Source organism: Rattus norvegicus, chromosome 1 (assembly GCF_021556685.1).
Source record: "Rattus norvegicus strain SHRSP/BbbUtx chromosome 1, alternate assembly SHRSP_T2T, whole genome shotgun sequence".
NCBI lineage: Eukaryota > Metazoa > Chordata > Mammalia > Rodentia > Muridae > Rattus > Rattus norvegicus.
The window spans coordinates 176,905,644-176,930,367 of record NC_141534.1 but is presented as its reverse complement, the minus strand read 5'-3'; the positions used below and the strand labels follow the sequence as shown (position 1 = coordinate 176,930,367).

At 40.7% G+C, this 24,724-nt stretch overlaps 1 protein-coding gene across 2 annotated transcripts in view; it reads left to right on the top strand.

Moving 5' to 3' along the window:
• The window catches only part of Dennd5a (DENN domain containing 5A), a 65,749-nt gene that overhangs the window by 573 nt on the left and 40,452 nt on the right, over positions 1 to 24,724 (top strand). Inside the window, 2 exon segments of one of the 2 annotated variants that reach the window (NM_001107546.2) lie at positions 23,750 to 23,821; positions 24,502 to 24,611. In NM_001107546.2, coding sequence (NP_001101016.2) covers positions 23,750 to 23,821; positions 24,502 to 24,611 — 182 coding nt within the window. 2 annotated transcript variants of the gene reach the window in all.

Sequence of the window (24,724 nt, the reverse complement as noted above, 5' to 3'; positions counted from 1 at the left end):
TGGCTTGGTCCACAATGAAGGGGTGCTTGCCTTCTAGCACCCTTTTGGGGGAGAAGTTAGCCCACGTCCTAGTGAGAGTTTGTCCCACCCAGACTTTTCAAAAGAGCAAAACAAAAACTTGATGAGTTTATTTGGCCTCAGCCCAAGAAGCTGGTGCGACCAGTTCCTCAAAACCGTTATAACTCACTCCTGAGCAAGCCAGGCCCCGGGCTTTTCCTCCCTCTGGAACGGACATGAAGTGACAAATTGAACTGGGTTACACCAAGAATGGCTTCTCCCTTGGCGCTAGAAAAGAACTTGTACCCCGGGCAAAGCCTTTTTTTCTTTTGAAAGTTAATGTCCTTTACCAACCCAGGGTCATTTGTGAATGAAGGCAACGTCCCAGTTGGACAGGTTGTGCTGTGTTGTGATGCCTCTCAAGTTATCTTTCGAAGGGGAAGTGATGGGGGAGTGACAGTGAGGCCCTGATGAGATTTGGCACCCATTGCTTGAAGGTGTAAGAATTATAAAAACCCCGGTGAATTCCTGCGCTCCCGCATTGGAGTTGCAACAGTTTTGAAAAGTTTTTGGGTGACTAGTAAGCAAGTTTCAGTGGGTGGAGGCTTTAAAGTTATGTCATGCTGATTTGATGAGGGAAACTCCTCTCCTCTTTTCTGTCACGATGTGGTCACTGGACACTGTACAGTTTCTCTATTGAAAGTGATCATCCAGTTTTGTATATTTCTTTTGTTACCAGAAAAACCTCCACTTTGTTTCTCTTCTCCTCCTCCTCCTCCGACTCCTCTTTCTCCTTTTCTCCTCTTCCTCCTCTTCCTCCCCCCCACCCCCAGACGGATTTCTCTGTGTAGCCCTAGCTGTGTTAAAACACATCTGTATGCCGGGCTGGCCTCAAACTCAGAGATTTGCCTGCCTTTGCTTCTTGGGTCCTGGAATTAAAAGAGTGCACACCACTGCCTGGCAAATTCCAGTATTTCTTAGGAGGAAAAAATAAAGTACACACTTCAGATGACAAAACTGCATTGTCTTTTACAAATATGAGAAACTGATGCCTTATAAAACACTCTGAAGTAGTAATGGATTGATACTAGCTAAGCCTTTTGTTGTTCTGGCTTTAGTATTCCAAGCTCACCTTTTTATGTCGTCTCTCAAAGTCTAGACGGATGTTGTCATCAGCTTCATGTGTATTAACTTCAGAATTGTGGATGATGTAGTTGTTGGAATTCCATTCTAGGTTTGGTGCTAGATGGGATCTGAGAGGGAATGAGGCCTGGGAGGACAATCGGGCTTATATTTCTTGACTCTTGGCCCAGCGCTTCTTTGGTGACATGCTGTACCACAGTAGCCTCTCTGGAGGTCTTTAGAAAACAGTGACATGGCCACTGCTGCACATCTGTGATCCCAGCATTTGGGAGGCAGAGGCAGGAGGGTTGCCCCAAGTTTAAGGCCAGACTGGGCTTCATAGTGAGACCCTGGCCAAAAAGAAGAAAGAAAAGCAAACTAACATGTTGAGAAGGGTTAAAGATAAGAGTTTTTCTAGATGAAAGAAGAAGCTCAAAGGTAGAACAAGCTTGTTTTTATTGAATGTCTGTTAAATTGGGTAGCTGTCTGGTCTTAGAAAGTAAAGATAGCCTTAAGAGTGGTGTAAGCCTGTGAGATCCCTGTTTCAGAAGCCAGAGAATCTGGAGTTCAAGGTCATTCTCAGCTTTAAAAAAAAAAAGAAAAGAAAAAAAAAAAAACAAAGGAAGGAAGGAAACTAGGGAGTATTTGGGTTAGAATGGACAGACCTGCTTTGCTATTGGCTGTGCCTAGGGCAAATTAGAAAACCAGCACAGTAACTAAAGAGGCCTTACAGAGAACTGGGATCTTTGACCAAAAAAGAAATGTTATTCTCTTTTAATGAATATCTATTAATTATCTGGTTTCTCAGCAAGCTAAAATTATATCCCTGTACAAGCATATTGGTAGAATAAAGAAGGGGGATGCGTTGTAGAATGTGTAAGAAAGGCATTTTGTGTATTTTTAAAATTTAGTTATAGTAGTGTAATGCCATGTATCCAATAGCTGGTTTGCCTTTGTTAGAACAGACAATGATTGAGGGATTTTTTTTTTTCATCCTTCTTTTCATTTCTGGTGGGTTGATTGGGGAATCTGGATGACAGGGGTGGGGGTGGGGTGGAGGTGGGGGTTCAGAGGACAACACAACAGAATAAAAATAACTGTGCAGTCCATGTAGAGACTCTCTAGGGTGAATTTTCTCTCCTTAGCCTGCCCGATTGCTCTCAAATTGGTGATGTCATAGTCCATGAAACTATATGAAGTTAGGAGTTGCACTCTGATTCTTCTGAGAGGAATCTGTGTTCTTTTCTCCAACTAAATTGTGTTTCCCTGGCAGTTCCTGAATACTCAGACAAACAAAACAAGCTGTATTCAGAAAAAACAAATCGAAGATGCTTTGACAGGCTTGGATGGTGGTCTACTCCAGCCCCGGGAGGCTCAAGGTGCAGGAGGGCTAGAAGGTTAGGGTCATCCTGGTCTACTTAGCTAGACTTGTCTATACTGGGCTATATGACACCCACATGAATCCAAAATAAAAAATACTTCTAAATAATTTCATCATCTGGAAGGTAGAGACAGGTGAGTGTAAATTCCAGACCAGCCTGCTTAGTGAGACCATGTTTTTAAAAAAGCAGAAAGTAAAAATTAGAATTAGGGGAGAAGGGCTGGAGAGATGGCTCAGTGGTTAAGAGCACTGACTGCTCTTCCAAAGGTCCTGAGTTCAAATCCCAGCAACCACAACCATCTGTAATAAGATCTGATGCCCTCTTCTGGTGTGTCTGAGGACAGCGAGAGTGTGCTTATAGAGAATAAATAAATAAATCTTTAAATTAAAAAAAAAAAGAATTAGGGGAGGAAAAAAAAAACTGTTTACAGCCTTTCTGTGCTGACATGGTGAAGTCATAGAAGTCTAGAGATGCAGTAAATAGTTGTTCTGACCCGAGAGGTGAGTGTGGGCTGAAAGATTGCTGGTAGTCACTTAGGAAGAAAGGCACCACATTTGAAGAATACACTGAAATCATCTCAGAATGTCACCTTTTGAAGAGTGAGAAAATTCTGTTTAGAAAATCCAGAGCAAAGGACTGGTCAGGTCATAATGTTTAGATGTACCAAACAGTGAGATTAAAATTTCTTTTATTTTTGAAGGTGAGAACTTCCCATGTAGGCTGGCTTGTGACTCTTTAAGCAGATAGTTCAGGCTAGCCTTAAACTAGGATTTATATGTATGCCACTGCACCAAATAAAATAGGAATTTTAAAGGCCATGGAATGTCAGACAGGGAAGCATTCTTAGAGATCATATAAACCTCTGATTTTACAGATGAGGTCTAGAGGAAGGTAGAGAGTATTTGTTTGCTGTGCCACAGTTCATTTGTTTTTTTCCTCTGCTTAAGTGGTATTTTACACCTTATAGTAGTTTAATGGGGATGGGAGAAGTAAGATATTTGTATGATGGGATAGCAGCAGACAGTATGGCCTTTTATTCAAGCTCAGATTTTTATTTATTTTTGTTTCCTAATTGAGATAGTGGCTCATGGTAGCCCAGGCTAGCCTTGGGACTTTGACCCCTCTGCCTCTGCCTGCTTCAGTTAGATGTGTACTCTCATACCTGACTCTTGTTTTTGTTTGTGGCTGATTAATACTCTGTGACATAAAACTTAGTATCATTTGACTAATACTTAAGTTGCTCCCACTTTTTAATTATTGTGAATAATGTTGATGTGATTTGCATACATGGTTTTTGGTGGGCATATGGTTCTGTTTCCCTTGGCTTGAGTACCTAGGGATAAAATTGCTAGGTCATATGGAAACTTTGTTTAACCTTTTGAGCATCTGCTTGCTAGTTTGTTTTTCAGGGCATCCAGCATCCAGGGCTTCCCAACAATACAGTCTTTCTGTTTTGTTTTACTTTGTTTTGGGACAGAGTTTTACTCTGTAGCACAGACAGACTATCTTGTGACTTAATATGTAGTCCATGTTGGCCTTGAATTTATAGTGATCCTTCTGCTTCGGCCTCCTGAGTGCCAGGATTACAGTATGACCACCTAAACTGACTGAACGTCTTTTGGTCATAGACATCCGTCCTGCCTGTGTGATGTGGGTTTTGATTCTTTGATTTCTGACTGTTAAAGAAGGATATGTTACTTAAAATAGACTGTCTCTCATTTTATAGAGACGAAGCTTGAGAGGTGAGTGGCAGTCCGTGCTTATAATCTCATCACTGGAGGTGGAGGCAGCAAGTGCGTCCCATGTTCCAGCTCAGCCTGAGCTACGGAGAGAGCAGCCCCCTCCATCCCCACTCTCTACCCTCCCCACTTCCCGGAAACTTGATGAATTGGCTGGGTGTGTGAATTAGTGGTAGAATGCTTGTCTAGCATACATGAAATCCTGAGTTCAGTCCCCAGAAACAGGACCACATAACATGTTTGGTGAGAGTTTCTTCAAACCTGGAGTTGATTGAGTGAAATGTGCTTTGATTTTCCTCTACCTCTATCTATCTTCTTCTGGTGGGTTCCAGGTCAATTCTCTTACAATTATTTCTGTGTCTCTGTCCTGAAGCCTAGCTTACTAGCTACAGGAAAGTCCTATCCTGATGGCTTACCTCTAGCTTCTGACTGTCTGAAGTCAAGGCTCCTGTCTGTAATCGGGGGATACTTCCAAAGTAAGATCATGTGTTTCTTTTGTAAGGTAGAATGAGTAAAGAGTCTGAAAGTGGCTGAAATTCAGGAAATAATGAAGAAACATCCCAAGGCAATTTCTTTTCTTTTTTTCGGAGCTGGGGACCGAACCCAGGGCCTTGCGCTTGCTAGGCAAGCGCTCTACCACTGAGCTAAATCCCCAACCCCAAGGCAATTTCAAACACACAGAATTTGTTTGGAGAGATTGACGGTAGAGTTCTTGATTTTGACTTCCTCAGGTGGTAAGGATCACTTGGAAAGTGAGTGGGTTTTACTTTAATGACTTTGGGTTCTGCTCCTCTTAGGAGGAGATCCTGAGTCAATGTTTGGTGCTTAAACCACTTTCTTCTATATTCTGTTCAGTCCTCCCTTCCTTTCTCTCTCCCTCCCTCCTTCCCTTCCTTGCTAGGTTGAAAATAGTTTCTTTTCCTAACATCCTTTTCCAGGTCTATTTCTTTTTAGAACCTTACTCTTTGGCTAAGTCTGGTAGAAGGTGTAGTTGGGCTTTGCTTAGTCCTTCGACTGTGCTGTTCCTGTGATTATTGTCAGATGAGTATGTCATCTCTGAGGAACTTAGAGTCAAAGAAGGGACCCTGTGCTCTGTTTTAGATTCCTGCTGGTATGGAACAGTGTGAAAGGCTTGCCTGCTTTCAGAAGCTGGTGACCTCTTGTGGAATTCAGTGGTGAAATTTTGTCATTACTAAATCTAAAAATTTAGTAATTTTAGTAAATTTAGTAATTTAGTTTACTTCTTCGAAGTTATTGAGTGAGGTAGGTATTTAGTAGCATGCCCATATTCCAGGTGTTTTGTGAGTGTTGACTTTAAATTTTTTATTGCATTTATTTTTGTGTGTATAGGTTACATATATCTCAGAATGTATGTGGAAATCAGAAGACAGCTTTTGGGAGTTGGTTCTCCTGCCATATAGGTTCCAGGGATCAAATTCAGGTCATCATAATTGGCAGCAAGTGCCTTTATATGCCGAGCTATCTTGTTGGCTTAGTGGTTAATTTATTATAATTTCTCAAGAAAGGCATGTGTGTACTACTGTGCCCAGCCAGTTGTTGATTTTAGCTTGCAGTATGGGGCACAGGATTCTGGCATGGTGGACAGTAAGAGGGTGTGTCACTAGGAAAGAAGAGTTTACTTTGGCTCATAGTTGGGCATGATCCATCATGGCAGGGTAATGATTATGGTGGAAGCATGAGGCCGCTGGCCACTTAATGTGCAGGAGGAAGAGATGGTGCTGCTATCCAGCTCACATTCTCCATTCTGTAAAATTAATCTTGAACTCTAGCTGAGGGATGGTTCTAACTGCATTTTGGGTTGGTCTCCCCACCTTAGGTAATCCTCCTTGGAAACATCCGTGAAGACATGCACATCTTTGTGTCATAGGTGATTCTAAATTCAGTCAATGAAGATGATCACTGTAGTCAGATCAGAATGTTGCTAGGCCAGGATAGGGATGGTGTTGTACACCTGAGGCAAAGGAAGACAGATCTATGAGTTCAAGATAGCCTGGTCTACATAGTGAGTTCCAGACCAGTCAGGGCTAATAAAGAGACTGTGCCTCAAAACAAACAAACAAACAAACAAACAGAAAATTGCTAGTTCATCTGGTCTACTGTGTAGGTGGAACAAGCTGCTTTAGTCTAAAATGTTGAGCGGCCTGAGCAGTGAGGAGGTCTGTGGAGGTTGCTGTCATTTAGCATACTTTGGATTCTAACCTTCCCAGTGTGTATACATGATCACACATTCGTGTATATTGGTCATAGAAGCAAACAAAATATCAAGAGCTAGAAGTCAGAGATGATTCACCACTTTTGCTAGATGGTAATGGTTAATATTTCTAAATGATCAGAGTTTTGCAGTGTACTTTTAAACCATTTTTATTCGATTTCACTTGAAATAAAATCTTCTGTTCAGTGTTATCAAAAGTTAAAAAAGAATTGTTAGTTGGGTGGTAGTGGTGGTGCATGCCTTCGATCTCAGCACTTGGCAGGTTGATCTCTGTGAATCAAGGCCAGCCTGGTCTAGATAAGAGAGTTCTAGGATAGCCAAGGCTATACAAAGAAACTCTGTTTCAAACAAGACATAACAAAATGTTAGAATCCAGGTCTCTGCTGTCTCATTATTGATATGACTTTATTTTTTAATTAAGGGGTATCTGACTAGTGATTTGAATAACAGTTTGGCATGACGTGACATGTGGGCTTTTTTGTGGTTCAGTCTCTAGTTAATACTTGAGTAGAGGTGCAGTGTCAGGAGATCAGACAGATGGCTTGTTTCCTTATATACAATTGGGAAAGTCGGCTATTGGTTTTTATTCTCTCCCTTCTTTTATCAGTTCTGGAAATCTTAGCTCAAAAAGTGAGTAGGACTTTGGTTCTAAGAAGGTTGTGTTTTCTCCTCCCCTGAGTGTCTGTGCTGCAGGATGTTTCAGACGCTTTGCATGCGGTCTGTTTTCTTTGAAGAAGAAAGAACAGGATTTGCATCTGCTAACCTCAGAAGTCCTTTGGCGTAGTATGCAGTTCTGTCTTCTGCGTTGGTGGTCAGGGGTTTGCTTGTGATTTGTGTGGTCTTGAAACGATATGGGAAATAACCAAGAAACTTTGAGGATTTTTAAGTCAGAGAAACAGGAAAAAATGACTTAGAAATAATATTCAAGGCCAGCATTCATAAGATAGTAAGCTAAATTCATCAGTAGAAAATTACACTTTTTTTTTTATTATATATTAGGCTGCCATTTCAGGACTGTCTAGAGAATTGGTTCTATTGGGATGGAACAATGGCTCAGTGGTTAAGAGCACTGACTGCTCTTTAAGAGGACTCATGTTCTATCCACAGCACTCACAAGGCAGCTTACAACCAGCTCTAACTCCAGTCCCAGGTGATGTGATGCCTTTTGGGCTGAGGCACTGTGCAGACATACAGGCTCACAACATTAGAAGAAACAACAGCCGTCCTATATGAATGACAAATATACCGAAAAGAGCAATCAGGGAAACAGCTTTGTTCACAAAAAGTACCCCCCCCCCCCAAAAAAGAAGAAAATGTTTAGTTTTATGTCTGTCTGTCTGCCTGCTCATCTATCCCTGTGTGTGCCTGCTTGCTCATGTGTACATGTATGCCATGCCCACTAAGCCAGAAGAGGGCATTCAGTTCTCTGGAACTGGAGTGTAGGTAGTTGTGTGCCTGGTGTGGATGCTAGGAACTGAACCCAATCCTTTTCGAGTGCTCTTAACCACCGAACCATCTATCAGGTCTTGAATTCATTCTTCTTGAAATCAGAGTATCATCTCTGATGCTTTTTTGTTTATTTGTAATTGTAAAAAAACCTTGAAATTTATTATTATTTTATGTGTATGAATGTTTTATCTGCATTTATGTACTACACATGTACCTGGTGTTCTTGGAGACCAAAGGAAGGTGCTAGGTGTCTTAGAACTGGAGTTATAGATGGATATAAATGCCATGCAGATACTGGGAATGGAACCTAGGTCCTCTGGAGGAGCAGCCAATGCTCTTAATCATAAAGCCATCTCTCCAGCCCCTTGTTTTGTAATTTATCAATGATGACTTTATAACATTGGCTTAGCCTAGATATGTAGCTAGGAGTAATTTCGTTATATTATTGAAAAAAAAACTAGAGATTTAATTTTAGGAAAGTGTCTTTTCCCTTACTTTTTCTACTTTTATTTGATTTGATCATTAAAAAGTTTAAACATTTTCTGAGCCAGTGAAATGGCTCAGCAAGGAAAGGTGTTTGCTGCCAAGCCTGGTGTCAAGGGATCCACACGTGTAGGGAAAGAATTGATTCTCAAAAGTTATTTGTTCTATGACTCACACACACAATAAATAAATACAGTAAATGTTTTAAGAAGTTTAATTTTCCCTGATTATAAAATCCTGATCATTACACAACTTCAAATGTTACAGAGCTATATTAGAAATTTCTCTTGACCTAGAGTCAGGTAGGTAGAGCTCTTCCCCTTTGCTGGAAAACTTGGATCATATAGTAAGTTCGTAATGATGGTTTCCTGTGTTATTATGGAGAGACAGCAGCTTCTTTTCAGATCTTAACTGGTTTTCTGATGTAAGGCATAATATTTAACCTTTTGGAATGTAATAAGCCAAACTTTAAATTTTCCTAAGTGCTGAGTAGTGGATGTGAGAGAGAGGTCTGTCAGAGAGAATAGCAAGGACTGTGGTTAAAGTTCTTGAATTCTTAAAAGTCTGAAAGTCCAGAGTCAAACTTTACACTGACTATTGGTGAGAGGAACATTTTGTTTTGGAGTTTGGTTATTTCATGATTTGTATATTAAAGAGATGAATGTATTTATCTTGCTACATAGTCTAGACTATACTCTCTTCTTTTCTCTTGCGTTGGATGCAGTGTGCTGTGATTACAGGCATAACCCACAAGGCCTAGTTGTGTCTTTAATGATTCTATTTAGCCAATTCTATTGACTCAGTCACCTCTCTTCACTCCCATGTCCCTGTTAGGGATTGAACTCAGAGCCTTGCATCTACCAGGCCACCACTCCTACCCATGCACGTCATCCCCAGCCCTGTCCAGTTTCTTGCTGAGAAAGAAAAAAAAAATATATATATATATATACACATACACACACATCCATCCATCCATCCACCCACCCACCCATCCTTTGGAATTTGCTGTGCTTATTGGTGCCGCTGCTTTAAGAGAATACTATAAAGTGCACACATGCATTTCTCATGGCCATGTGAGACTGGGAGACTCAGCTCAAAGTGGCTTGGACATAGTTTTCTTGTATCTGCTTGTAGCAGAAGGAAAAATGAGCTCTAACTAAAGCCTCTTTTATTTTGGCATTGAGCCTATTAAAGAGAGCAGTCCTCCTTGCCCAATTACCTCTTTTTTAAGTTAAAAAAAAAAAAGGTAATCTCATATAGCACAGGCTGACCTTTTACTATGATGACCTTGAACTTCTGATCCTCCTGCCTATTCTAAGAACTGGGACTCTTAATCACCCAGTAATGGTCCCAGTACTTAATACTGTCACATTGACAACATGTTATTTTGGAGGTGATACAGTGAGACCATAGCAGAAATACAACATATGTAGAGATACCATCTGCTGAACTGACAATAATTTGCTAAGCCCTAAGGTCCTATATGTCTAAATAATGTTTGATGCTTAGTCTGGTATTGTCCATTTCCCCCCATTTCTCATGTTTGTGTGAAGACTTTTTCCCTTGCATTTCTGGGTTTTGAAAAGTGGTGCACTGTGACTATCTAGAAGAGTGTTTGTGTTTTATGTTGGTTGACTGATCTGGCTTGGTTGGCTTTGTTGCTTGGTTATGAGTGTGTGGTGCATTTAGCCAAGGGCATCATCTCAGTTACTTTCCATAAGGACAATTTTTGTACTGGCCTCAGCTGACCATCCTGCTCACAAGTACACTGTAAATCCCAGAGAAGTGAGAAAGTGGAGTTACCAGCCTCGTTATCATAGAAAATGAACAGTGATTCTTTACTGACAAGTTCAGATGCCATCCATCCTCGTGTCGAGGTCAGGAAAGGACAGTGCAGCAAATTTAAGCTAGCTGAGTTCACACAGAAGATTTAGAAACATGTTCTTGTCTCTAAAATTCTCTGTCACACACATTTGTACTGAAATGCCAGCTTAGTGATGGGGCTCTGGCTTCCAAAGCTGTGTGGGACACAATCCTGCTCTCTCTTTGAGGGTGGGGAGAGGTAGGCATTTATAGTATTCTGAGGCGTTAGACATATTAATCAGAAACTGCAGGCAGTGGTGATAATGAAGACGGCCAAGGCAGCTGACAGAAAAGGCGCTTATTTGGGGCTTATAGTTCCAGGAGATTAGCCCATGATGATGGGATGGATTTGAGGTAGCAGCTAAGAGCTCACATTTTGAACTACACACAAGAAGGGAGAGAGCTAAGTAGAAATGATGGGAGGCTTTTGGATCCTCAGAGTCTGCCCCAGTGACACATATCCTCCAAGAAGGCCATAACCCCTCATTTTCTCCAAACACTCACCATCTGGGACCTATTCAAATGTCTCTCATTCAAACCATCACAGATGTGTTTTAATTTAGAGTATCTTGTAGGCAGTGATTGTCTAGAAGACCTCAAGTTGGACTGGGAGGTGTTATTAGAAGAGCTCTTGCTTAGCATGCACAAAACCCTAGCTTAGGCCATAGCACATGGATGTGAACAACAGTCACAAGGTTGGTCTTTATTTGATTTTCATTCCCTCATTTAGCTATTATTTGTAGAATTTTGTAGATCTTGTAATCACTATTTGAGGCACAAAAGGCATGTTAGTGAGTGAAATTCTCTTGCGGAGCTCTTTTAGGTGGAGAGAGACAGATATTAAAAATTAAACTTAGCTCAGTGGTGGTGCATGTCCTTTGTCCAACAGAGGCCAGCATATCAAGGCTAGCCTGGCCTACAGCAAGAGAGTTCCAGGACAACCAGGGCTACAGAGAGAAACCATGTGAAAAACCAAATAAATAAATAAATAAACAAACAAATAAATAAATAATAAAATAAAACTAAACATAAGGTTGAAGCAAGAAAATTGAGAGCTCCAGGCTAGCCTGGGTTTCATAGTGAATTCTAGTCTGGGCTGCATATTAAGAGTTTGTTTAAAAGAGAAAGAAAAGGAAAGAAAAAAGAACATTCTCAATAAGTAGCATGTAGTGTGTAAGGGGTGGAAAGAGTTGATAGGATCAGGATTGTTAGGCCAGGGTGGATGTGGATGTTCATACTTTACTTTGAGAAAGAGGGTCATGTAGGTCATGTAACCCAGGCTAGCCCAAATTCTTGACCATTTCATGTCTTATCCTCTTCTAGAATGCTGCATCCCCACCCCAACACACACACACACACACACACACACACACACACACACACACACACACACACACACACAGGGTTTCTCTGTGTAACCCTGGCTGTTCTGGATCTTACTTACTCTGTAGACCAGGCTAGCTTTGAACTCACAAAGACTCAAATGCTTTTGCCTCCCAAGTGCCGGAACTAAAGGCGTGTGCCACCACTGCCTGGCTTGATGTTACACACAGAACTGTTCAAAAGGTAGGCAAGGCTAGATAGCTAGTAAGTGAGATTATCAATATGATGGGAAAATGTTGGGCCTTGTAGACCAGTGTTTTTCATTGTGTGTGCTCTGGACCAATTACAGCAGCTCCCAGAATTTACTACAAAAATAAAACTCAATCCAGTGACCTTTTGGATTATATATCTATCTACCTCCTGCCCTCAACCTTTTTTTTTTTGGAGGTAAGGTCACATGTTTTTCAGACTGTTTTTGAATTGGGGACATCACTGTGTTAGCCTTCTGAATTCCTAGGCTTACAGAGAACCTGGCCAGGCTATACATTTTGCCTTTAGAAACAGAAAATTTTGGAGTGGGGCTTAGAAACATATTTTATCAAACCAGCCAGTCCCTGTTGTATATACTATACTGATTATGAGAGTGTGTCCCACTTCCTTTCCAGCGTTTGGGATTGAGCCTAGGACGATATGCATGCTGAATAAGCACTCTGCCACAGTTCTGGCACAGCTGGGAAATTAAAGCTCCACACTTACTCAGCCGAGTGTTCTTCAGTGAGGCCTGGTATTGGAGAAAGAAGCACTGAGGAACTGCAAAGTTGGGCTTTGGAGTTGGTCACTCCTGCTTCACTTGCAGTTATGAGGCTGCGAATGATGATGCCAGAACTAGTTTGTAGGATTGCATGAGGGAGAACGTATAAGCAGATGTGCACAGAATTATTGGGGCAAGTGAGGCCGTGCTAAATGAATTCTATGGAAGCCTTACCTTTTTTCTTTTATTATTGAAATTAATGAGTCATTCAGCACTCATCCTACTTCCTGCCATCCTCCATTCAGCCTCTTGTGTGAATCTTAGCTCATCAGGTTCTGTGTCAGATCTAGCTGGAAAGAGAATGCAAGGTGCATTGAAACAAACTAGGAAAGAACCAGACCAGGGATCTCTGTGCTAGAGGTGTACGTAGTGAATTCCAGGCTGCCTGAGCTACACAGTGAGACCTTGTCTTGGGGTTGGGGGGAAGGGGAGTCATCATTGTGTGAAATAACATTTCTGTATTTTTAAAAAATACAATAGTGAGTGGCTTGGCCTGGGCATGTAGCCATCTTGGTAGAGTTTTTGCATAAAGCCCTGGGTTTTATCCCTAGCACTGCTCTAACACTAGCACTGAAAAGGTGGAGGCAGGAGGACCAGAAGCTTAAGGGTTATCCTCAGCTATGTGGCAAGTTTAAGGCTAGCCTGGTCTAAAAGAAAACACAGTCAATGAAATCCAAAAACAAAAAGATTCCAGTAAGTTTTAAAACACACACTTCTCTTAGGAACTTCATAATTATAGAAAAATTGAGAAGTAACTTATGATTCCTTTATCTAGAATCAAGCTCTGGAAGCATTCTGATGTATTTACATGGTTCCTTTGGAATTTGTATTTTATTTTTTGTTTTTGAGTCCTCTATACACTCTATGATTCTATATAGTTCTATAACTCACCATGTAGACCAGGCTGGTCTTGTACTCACAGAGATCTATCAAAGTTGTGTACCACCACACCTGGCAAATTTGAAGTTTTTTATCTCAGAAAAAAGTAGACACCAACTCTGAGTGTATAGCTTGATACATGTTACATGCATGTGTGCGTGTAATCACAGCCCAGCTAGATGCTGTAAGGTTTTGTTGTGTGCACGCTTAATTAGTTAATTAATTACTTAAATTAAATGGGTGATTTGCCTGTATGTATGTCTAAGAGAGTGTCTGATCTCTAGAATAGGAGTTACAGACAGTTGTGAGTCACCGTGTATGTGCTGGGAATGGAAGCCTGGTCCTCTAGAAGAGCAGTCAGTGCTGTTAACTGTTGAGCTATCACTCCAGCTCTCTCATTAACAGTTTTGAGTCACTGTTTCTCTCTGCTTGTGCTGGCTAGTTTTTTATTGACTTGACATAAGCTAGAGTCATTGGAGAGGAGGGAGCCTCAGTTGAGAAAAGAACTCCATAAGATATGGCTGTAGGTAAGCCTGTAGGGCATTTTCTTAATTAGTGGTTGATGTGGGAGGCGTCCAGCCCCTTGTGAGTGGGGATGCCTTTTAGCTGATGGTTCTGAGTTCTATAAGAAAGCAGGCTGACTGTACATAGGGGAGCAAGTCAGTAAGCAGTATCCTTCCATGGCCTCTGCATCAGTGCCTGCCTCTAGGTTTTGAGTTTGTGTCCTGACTTGAGTGATGAACTGTGATGTAGAAGTGGGAGCTCAGTAAACACTTTTCCTCCACACGTTGTTTGTCACAGGAATAGTAGCCTTAATTAGGACAATGCTTCTAATGTGTTATTGCTTTTAAAGAACATTTCCAAGCTTGGGGAAGAAAATTGTCTGAATTTAATCATCAGAGAAGCTGAGTCCTCCCTTCCCCTCCATTCCAGTTTTTACATTTCTTTGTTAATTACTTGTCTAGGTGTTTTGTTCACATTTTTATTGTGGTTTTGATCTTTTTCTGATTGATTTATTTAAACTTTTTGTCAGGAATATTTTTTCCTGTATGTTTCAAATATGTTTCTACACATTAAAAATGATGATTAGGAGTCTTCAGGGTAAATACATTTGCTTTCAAGTCTAATGACCTGAGTTTGATCCCCAGAATTACATAATGGGAGGAGAAAACTAACTGCTTCAAGGTTGTTGCCCTCCACACTCCCAAGCAGCAGCAACTCAGACAGAGCTGAGTCTGGTGATACTTTCCTATAATCTTAGCAGTTTGGGGAACTGAGGTAGGAAGCCTGTAAATTTGATCTAAGTTAGGTAACATAGTGAGAGTCTTACATTTTAATCGAGTTATCTGGATATATTTGTTATAATTTCTCCTTTTGTTATAATTTCTCATTACTTTTAAGGGGTGCCTTGGGGAAATTGAGTTGGGATGCAATTTAAGGGTAATTAAAGCTCTCCCTTACTTAGAAGGCAAGTGAATTTGTTATGGGAGTGGGGAGGGTAAAGGAATGTGGTTTGGAATGGGTATTAGTTTCCTGTGGGCTGCCAGATCAAATGATCACAACTGTCCAGGTTTAAAACAATACAGTCATTCAGGTCCCCCTCTTCCTAGAGGCTGCAAGTTCATGATCCAGGTTATCAGTGGGCACAGACTCCCAGAGGCTCTTAGAGAATGATTCCTGATTTCTGCTTCTAGTTTCTGGTCTCTTTGGCCATTCTTGGACTCTGACCACACCCCTCCCATCTCTTGTCTTCCTGTCCCCCTGTAGTGTGTCTCCTTTATTGTGTTGTCTATAGGGATTCATATTGCTTGTTGAATCCACCCAGCTAATTTATGTTGATTTCATCTCTACATCAAGATTATGTCTGTGTTATCCTTTCCTAAATAAGATAGCATTCATGGGTGCTGGGAATCAGGATGTGGACACACCCCCTCAGGATGCCAAAGGCAGAGCTTGAATTGTGTCAATTGTGAACAAGAAATAGAGAGGAGTAAAGGAGAGTCTAGGACAAGAGGTCAGGGAAAAGGAGAGAGATGTGGGCTACCTGTGCTTTACTGTTACTGTACTTAGTAAATAAGAGATAAATGGAATTTGAGAATAGATAAAAATGACATAAGGCAGGCGGTGGCATCGGCATATGCCTTTAACCCCGGGAGGCAGGGGTTCTGAGTTTGAAGCCAGCATGGTCTACAGAGTGAGTTCCAGAACAGCTACAGAGAAACCCTGTCTCAAACAACCTAAACCCGAGGCAAACCCCCCAAACCAATACAACTTAGGCCTGATTTTGTCTCAAGCAATATAACTCAGGTAAAAGTCAAACTCTTGTGGGCTAGACCATCATGTATTTCCTTAGCAACCTCAGTGATTTAGGGAAAAAGTCAGGGACTGTTTTTATTGTTGGTAGCTGTCATCACAATCATCACTAAGCCTAGATTTATGCTTTATCTTTTAAAGCAAGCAGGATTTGGAACCTATGCAGGAGAAGCAAAAGCAGGTAGAATTTCTGAACCTCATTTTACAGACTAGAAATTGTGACTAAGAACTCTCTGAGAAACGTGTTCAAGTTCTTGTAATTGGCTTGTACAAATAAGACTTGAATTTGGGGTTCCTTAACTCTTTAAAATTATTATTTATTAAAATGTAAATGACTTATTTTTAATTACAGATATATATGCGTATACACACACACACGCACACTCACACTCACATGTGTCATGTGAGTTCCGTGCCTGGAATCAGATCCCTTGGAGCTGGAGTTACAGGTAGTTGTGAGCTACCTAAAGTGTGTTCAGGGACCTCTTCAAGTGGATACTTTTAACCTCTGAGCCCTCTCTCCACTATACTGGGGTCCTTTAACTCTCACGACTTTTCCCCCCTAGAATATGATGTGTTTATTTCTTCAAAGCTGAGGTGGCTTCTAGGGTCAGAAGGAGACATTATAACCTGGAGCTTAGATCTGTTACCTGAGTCTGTGGGTTAGAAACCTAGCTCCTCCTGTTACTGTTTGCATGCTGTGGGGCAGTTTGCTTAATTTTGGTTCAGTTTCTTAATTTGTTAGGTAGAGCCACACCTATGATAGCTTGCAGGCTATCATAAAGAAAGGTGGGGATTCACATGTAGTAGGTCAGAATCCAGAGTTGACTCTCACTTAAAGCAAAAAGCCATTGAAATAGATACACATTAAATGTATACTCTGATAGTATTTTGGCAACTTGAATATAGCCAGGTTGCCAACACCTGAGAATCTTACACTGCATTCTTTTGTAGTTTTTGAAATAGCATTTTCTTCTACAGCTTAGTTTGGCTTTGAACTTGCTTTGTAGCCCACGTGGGTCTCAACCTTGATACTTACTGTCCTGCTTTAGCCTCCTGACTACTAGGGTAAGTGGTGTGTACCACCACACCCAGTTCTGTGGTTTGGAGTCTTTTTCCTTTCTCTGGCAGCATCAGGGATTGAGCCTAAGGCTCCCAGCAAGCTAGGCAAGTGCTCAGCTGCCGAGCCATAGGCCAGCGCTGGGGTTTGCAATGTTTCTGGGCAGTTATATTTATTTGTAGTTTAGATTGTTTATCCTCACTTTTGTATGCTTTTCCATTGTTTTCACTTTGCCACATTTTAGTTTTGAATTTTACATTTGCTAGGCACATGGGTAGTTTTAGGCTTTTGAGTATTGATATTTTATTAGGATTTACATCACACATATTTTTGTATAAATATGCCTTTAGACTTTTTGGTAATGTATGTAGGAGTGGAATTGCTGGGTGTTGGTATATTGACAATTAACATTAGTTGAGTCTTTTTGTTGTTGATTCTGTTTTTTGAGACGGGGTTTCTCTGTGTAGTACTGGTTGTCCTGGAATTTGTTTGGACTAGTGGGCCTCAAGTCCCAAGCCCTAGGATCAAAGGTGTGCGCCACAATCTCCAGGCTCAGAAGAGCCTTCTATAGCTCTTGTAGTGTGCCAGATGACATTCCTGCTAGCCATGTGTGACATGGCGCCCTCATCTGTACACACCTCTTCTCTTTTCATTTTGGCCATTGTTGGAATTAGGTACACTACTATTTGGCTTTGTATGGTAGCTTTAAAGGAACTTGATAATTTTGCTATTTTTGCTTTTAGGTAGACTTAAAATTTTTCTTAAATATTTACTGGAATTTGTGCTATGCTCTCGGTGGGAGTCTGTAGTTTATATTGCAGGTATCTTCCAATCCCTGCTTTCTGACTCTAGTGACTTTCAAGGAACAAAAGCATTATACTGTGATGCTTATCATTTTTCTCTTTTTCTGTGTTACTTTGTATCTTTTCGATGATTACAAGGTAAGGAGTTCTTCTATGTTCCTTCTAAAAGCCACATTATTTTACTTTTCATGTAGATGGGTAATTCAGAGTGAACCCTTTAAAATACTGTGCTGTAACTATTCTGTTACTGGCTGGATTACTTTGTTGTTGTTGTCTGTTGTTTGTTATTCTACAGAGTGAAAGAACCATTTCCAACTCACTGCCGGACTTGAAACACAAGGTTTCCAAAAGACTATTGCAGTGCTTTAAATGAACACTTTGTAAAACAAGTACTGATAGCACCAATTCATAAAGTTTTAGTGCTTAGAAACTCTGCTTTAGAAAGAATAATATTATAAAAGATGGTAAGAACAAAGAAGCTTTTTTTTTTTTTTTTTTTTTTTTTGTCATTGAGGGCACATTAACACTTGTTTTGTTTCTTGTTTTTTTGATTGTTTGGTTTTGGGTTTTTTTTGAGACAGGTTTTCTTTGGGTAGCCCTGGCTATCCTGGACATCTAATCAGGGGCAGGAGTACATGCAGTCAAGCACATCCATTGCAGTTGGGTCAAACTGACTGTTTAGGATAGTGTAAACGTGTGACTTGTCATTTTATGTAACCAGTAGCCTCCAACATTTCAGGATGTATCTGTCCTTGGGCCAGGGGCTTATAGGTTAGAGGTACTTTTGTTTCATGTATCTCTTAGTTACAGTAATTAAAACTTAAAATGCTGCATTCTAGAGGGATTCTGAAGGGATCCTGGTCTGAAGAAAGGAGTGCTGAGTAGGAAGGTGGCCTTGCTGGGTCCCTCTCATCTGATCACCCCTTTCATCTGTGTAGATTTCCATTCAGAACTGGACCGAAGCATAAAACCAGACATTTTATCCTGGATTTTTGGGTATTCATTTCTTCTTTCCTTCTTTCCTTCTTTCCTTCTTTCCTTCTTTCCTTCCTTCCTTCCTTCCTTTCTTCCTTTCTTTCTTTCATTCAAATATTTATTTATTTTATGTATGAGTACACTGTAGCTGTTTTGAGACACACCAGAAGAGGGCATCAGATCCTCATTACCGATGGTTGTGACCACTATGTGGTTGCTGGGAATTGAACTCAGGACCTCTGGAAGAGCAGCCAGTGCTCTTAAGAACTGAGCCGTTGGGGTTGGGGATTTAGCTCAGTGGTAGAGCGCTTGCCTAGGAAGCGCAAGGCCCTGGGTTCGGTCCCCAGCTCCGAAAAAAAGAACCAAAAAAAAAAAAAAAAAAAAAAAAAAGAACTGAGCCGTCTTTCTAGCTCCGGGTATTCATTTCTAAAGGCTCCATGTCACAGAAAACTTGTTTAGATATCTTTGTTAATGTTTGTAGGCTCAACTAGTAAGAGTTCATTCTGCTTTTCAAAGATCTGAGTTTGGTTCCTAGTATGTCTGTCAGGCGACTCGCAACCTTCCTATAACTCCAGCTTTGGGGGATCTTACACTGTCTGCTGGATACTGTGGGTACCTACACACACACACACACACACACACACACACACACACACACACACACACACACACACTGAAAATTTTGGTTTTTGAGACAAGGTATTTTTCAGCTCGGGCTGTCCTGGAACTCACTCTGTAGACCACAGGCTGGCCTCAAAATTAGAGATCTGCCTGCCTTTGTCTCCAGACTGGGATTAAGGGCTGAGAGATGGCTCAGAGGTTGAGAGTACTTGCTTCTGCAGAGGACATAGGTTCGGCTCTCAGCACCCACGTGGTGGCTCACAACCACCTGTAATGCCAGTTCCAGGGGATCTAGCACTCTCTTTTGGGATCTCTGGAGACTAGACACACAGATGGCACACATACCTATATAGGCAAAAATAAGTTAAAAATTTGACTCCATTTTTCTTTTTTTTTTTAAAGATTTATTTATTTATTATATATAAGTATACTGTAGCTGTCTTCAGATACACCAGAAGAGGGCATCAGATCTCTTTACAGATGGTTGTGAGCCACCATGTGGTTGCTAGGAATTGAACTCATGACCTCTGGAAGAGCAGTCGGGTGCTCTTAACTGCTGAGCCATCTCTCCAGCCCGTGTTTACATTGTTAACTTTCCCAGAATCTTGTTTCTTTTAGTTTGACCTTGTGGCGTCTGTTCGGGGATTGGCCAGGAATGTGGGCAGAGTTTATACACAGGTTTTGGGTTCCCCTTACCTAATTCTGTTTAGAATTTCTTGTCTTGTCTCTCTAGCTGCTGTCATAGTCTCCCGGTTTGCCCTGTGGTGAGACTGCAAGGCTAGTGTGGGTTTGCTAGTGCAGATGCTTTCTACGGCACAGTGGGACAGCTGGCTGGAAGCTGTAGACAAAGGGAAGTTTACCAGAGCCTCTACCTTCTGTGAAATATTAGTTCTTACCTGGTCAGTCATGCATGCTTTTCATTCTCCAGTATTTTCCAATAGTTTCTTACTTTGTTCCTTCCTTCCTTCCTTTTTTTTTTCTTTTTTTCTTTTTTTTTGGAGCTGGGGACTGAACCCAGGGCCTTGTGCTTGTTAGGCAAGCGCACTACCACTGAGCTAAATCCCCAACCCCTGTTCCTTTTTTAAGGTTAAATTTTGTCGAGTTCATGGTTGTTTGCAGGAAAACTGATGTGGTAGGAGCCCTTCTGTCAAGACTATAAGCAAAGCGTCTACCTTCTGTCTTGTTTACCACTCTTAGAGGAGGTGGGATCTGCAGACTCCTGCTATAGCCAGCCTTATTCAGTGCAAGAAGTTCTTTTTTTTTTTTTTTTTTTTTTTTCCTTTTTTTCGGAGCTGGGGACCGAACCCAGGGCCTTGCGCTTCCTAGGCAAGCGATCTACCACTGAGCTAAATCCCCAACCCCAGCCAGCCTTATTCAGAACACCAGACAATTTATACTCAATTTTTCTGTGTGAGTCACACAGAAAAGCGTGTGGTCACAAGGATGATCTTGAAGTTCTGATCCTTCTGCCTCCTCTGCCTCTCAAGTACTGGATTACGAGCGTGTGCTCCTATATCTGTCTTCAATATAGGCTTCCAAAGAAAGGAAAAAGGAGATGGCTCAGGTTGAGGGCACTGACTGCTCTTTCAGAGGACCTGGTTTGATTCCCAGCCCCCATATGGCAGTTTACAACCGTCTGTAACTCCAGTTCCAAGGGATCTGACTCCCTCACACAGAAATATATGTAAACAAAACACCAGTGCACAAAAAAAAAATCATTTTGAATTTTTTTTTTTATAAAGGAAAGAAGAAAAGACTATCACTTTAATTTGAGCCAGCACCAGCTTGGAGAGCAGTTATGCAGTGGTGCATGTGGTTTAGTGTGGCTGCTGAGGTTGTTGTACGGTGGGATGTCTCCTTCCCAGAATAAGAAAAATATCTGGACCTGTGATTCCTAGCTTTTTTGAGTTCTGGAACTTAGAATCTGATAGAAATTATGGTTCCCTTCCCAGAAAAAAACACTCATGTTTTCATAAAAAAAAATTCACCCCCTCCATTTAGGGTTATTTAAATCAAGCTGCAGATCAATAGAGGTACAAATATTAATTTATGTTTTGGCTCGGCCAAAGCAGAAAGATTTTATAACCTATTAGACATCCCAAGGCATGTAAAGTTTAGTTAGGGTTTCCCAAAATGCTTTTTTGTAGAGACAAAAGTCACAGATTGAAGAGCACCCAACATTTAAGACGCTGCTAGAAATGGGGCTAAGGGTTAGGCGGTGGTGCATGACTGTAATCACAGCACTCAGGAGGCAGGGACAGTTGGATCTGAGTTCAGGGCTACCCTGGTCTACAGAAGGAGGGGATTTAGTTTTTACATTTGTTGATATTATAGGTTTGTTTGTTAGGTTTTTGTTTTTGTTTTTTTTTTTGTTTTTGTTTTTGTTTTTGTTTTTTTTGAGACAGGGTCTCATTCCTACAGTGTGTGAGTTTTCTAGAGACCGACATGATGGAGGATTAAGTGATTCTGTACATAAGTTTCAGGCAGTGATTTTATGTTTTTCGGTTACTAATTTTTTTTTTTTGGTTACTAATTTTTTACTGCTGCTTTTAAAAATTCAGCCCTCCTTTAAAATGCAGTAATCCTTTATTTGACATTAAAATACACTTATTTCTATAAAATATATAAAATGTTTATTTTATATAAAATATAAAATTTATATAAAATATTTTAAGATTATGTTTTAAAGTGTTTTGTCTGTCTGTATGTGTACTGTGTGTGTGTGCCTGATGCCTGTGGAGGCCAGAGTAAAGTTTTAGGCCCTCTGGAACAGCAGTTACAGATGGTTGTGAACTGCCTTGTAGGTGTGGGAAGCAAACCCCATGTTAGCCTCTGAGCCATCTCTCCAGCCCCGGCTCACTCTTTGTCTGGGCTGCTGTTGCTTCCCTTTCTGTCCTTTGTTCCATTGCCTAGTGCTCATCTTGTTTTAGGGATACCTTGTTGCCATTTTAGAACAGCTCTGTCTCCAGAAATATTTAGTTTGGACAGTGGTAGCCTCCTGAACCCTGTGTATGTTCAGAAATTTCTAGATAAGCTAAGAATAAATGAGCAAACTTAGCAAGTTTTAGAAGTTTAAAAGACGAAATAGTTATCTCCTCTCAAAACTGAAGGTGGGTAAAAATACCTTCTGAGATTTCTGACTGCAGACAGGATCATTGTGTCAGCTGCTTGCTGCTGGATTACTTTATGCAGTAAGTTAAGGCCTGCATGGGTGGATCTCTGCAGGTGCTGTGGAGAACACTGGGACTCATTCTGTGGAAGCCACAGGCCTTTGTTGTAGCGGTTGCCAGCTGCCTGCTGATTGTGCTAGTCTTCCTGAGTGGAGATTACTAAGTATATTTTGAGAGATGAAATGTACTCAAAAAGAAAATTTCGGAAGAATCTATTGGGCAGAAGGAATATGGAAGATGAGAGAAATTGAAAGTGCAGTTGGAACTCACTTTACTTGAGAAGGAAAGTTGTGTCTTGGCAGAAGTTGAAAATTAGAAGAAATGTGCTGCTGCTTCTAAGTTTAGTCAAAAACTCAGAGTGGATGAAAAAGATTTTCATTAGAAAGCAGTGTGTCTAACTCTCCATCCCTTCCAGGGCCTCCTATAGCCTGAAGTAGGCCAGATGATCTTGTACTTACAATTTTAAATTTATTTTTATGTATGTATATGCGTGTGCCTGTTTGTCTCTATGTGCACTATGTGCTTGTAGTGCCCACTGAGGCAGGAAGAGGGCATCAGATCCCCTGGATCTGGACCTGAGGTGGTTGTGAGCTTCCTGATGTGGGTTCTGGGAACTGAACTCCTGTCCTTTGGAAGAGTAGTGCATGCTCTTAACTGTTGAGCCATCTCTGTAGTTCTGACCTTCTGACCTCTTGCTCTCACCTTCAGAATACTGGAATAACAGATATGTATAGGTATGCACCGTCATAACTGGTTTGAACATGGTGCTTTGAACGTGCTAGGCAAACCCTATCAGCTGAGCTACATCTCCAATACTAAAAAAGAAGCCCATGCAATGCCTGTAGGATAATTTATGGGAGGAGCTTAGGTCTATGACATTCTGTAATGATGAACAGTGCATCCCTCTTAATGTTGCTGGCCCCTGATGGGTATGATAATGCATGATTTTAATTTAATTAGAGCACTTGATGAGAAGCAGAGGCAGGCAAATCTTTGTGAGTTTGAGGTCAGCTTGGTCTGCATAGCAAATTTCAGGACAGCCAGGGCTATGTAGAATGACTGTCTTAAAAAGAAAAACAAACCAAAGACCATATATATATTCCCCTGAGTTCTGAACTACAGGTAGGATAGAATTGTGTTAGCTAGTATGCACAGACAGACCCCTGTGCAGTGTGCTACCTCATTCTCCTGAGCTCTGAGATAACAAGTAATGGCCATCACGCTCAGCTTTGCAGTCAGCCTATTTTGGAATAGAAAATATGAAAGAATATTGTGTAAAGTAAGGGTAAGTATTATTTTGTGATATTTTTGTTTCAGGATATATATTCACGTATATGTGTATATATATGTATATATACATATACAAACATACAAATATGTGTTTATATATATATATACATATATATACATACAAATATGTGCTTATTGCTTTGTGACATAAAATGTATTTTGTGCTGGAGTCATGGTCAAAAAGTTTGAATAACACTGCTTTATTGTAATACTCTGTTATTTTATTTATCATATAGCATTATGCCAGTACATTCAGGCTTCTAAAGCCAGGGATGGTGCCAGCCCTTTCATTTCAAGTACGACTGAAGGTAAAAACCAAACCAAACAGCGCAACCAGAGCTTTCTGGTTCTCAGTCTCTCCGGTGGCATTTTGACTCTTTGGCCTTTTAACCATCTTGTGCCTTTTTGAGCAGTAGATTTCTCAGGTTTTCGTCTCTCTAGATGTCAGCTTTTTTGACTCCTTCCCTCCTCACTTTAATATTATTACTTCAGCATATGCTAGTGTTTTTATGAGGAGACAGGGAGAAACTAGGAGTTGTAGGAATTTCAGACTCTGAACTAATAAATTAGTTAGTGTCCCCAAAGTCTTCTTAATATCTCCATGTTTTTATTATCACAGAATTGCATAGCATACTCTTAGAGTGTTTCCAGTTGATTTTAGGCAAATTGAATGTGGCTTTGTGGGGCTGGGGCTGGGTAATCCTCTTTCATTTCTTGTACGTTCTCTGTCTTTTACAAGAAAATTAACTATGGGCTTATAGCAGTAACTTCATGAAGGTAGAGTGTCCACTATTAACTGTGCTGCACTTTTCAGCTTCTTATTGATATTAGTAACTTTTGATGCCTTTTCTACTTAGGTGGCTGACATACTAACCCTTTGCCTTCATTTCTGCTCTTTGCTGGACTGCCACACTTTATGTTCATGATCTTGTGATTTAAAGGGATTTTGTGAAGACAATTTGCTTCTTTTTTTTTTTTTTTTAAACAGGAGAAAATTTTGAGCAGACGCCATTGAGACGAACATTCAAGTCTAAGGTCCTTGCCCGATACCCTGAGAATGTAGACTGGAATCCGTTTGACCAGGATGCAGTGGGAATGGTTAGTATTTGTTAGCCGTAAAATTAGTACAGAGTAATATATAGAAAGGTTTTGAATCCTGGGTGTGGTAGCAATATTTGGTGTTTGATTTTGGAGGTGCTGTGGTTTTAACT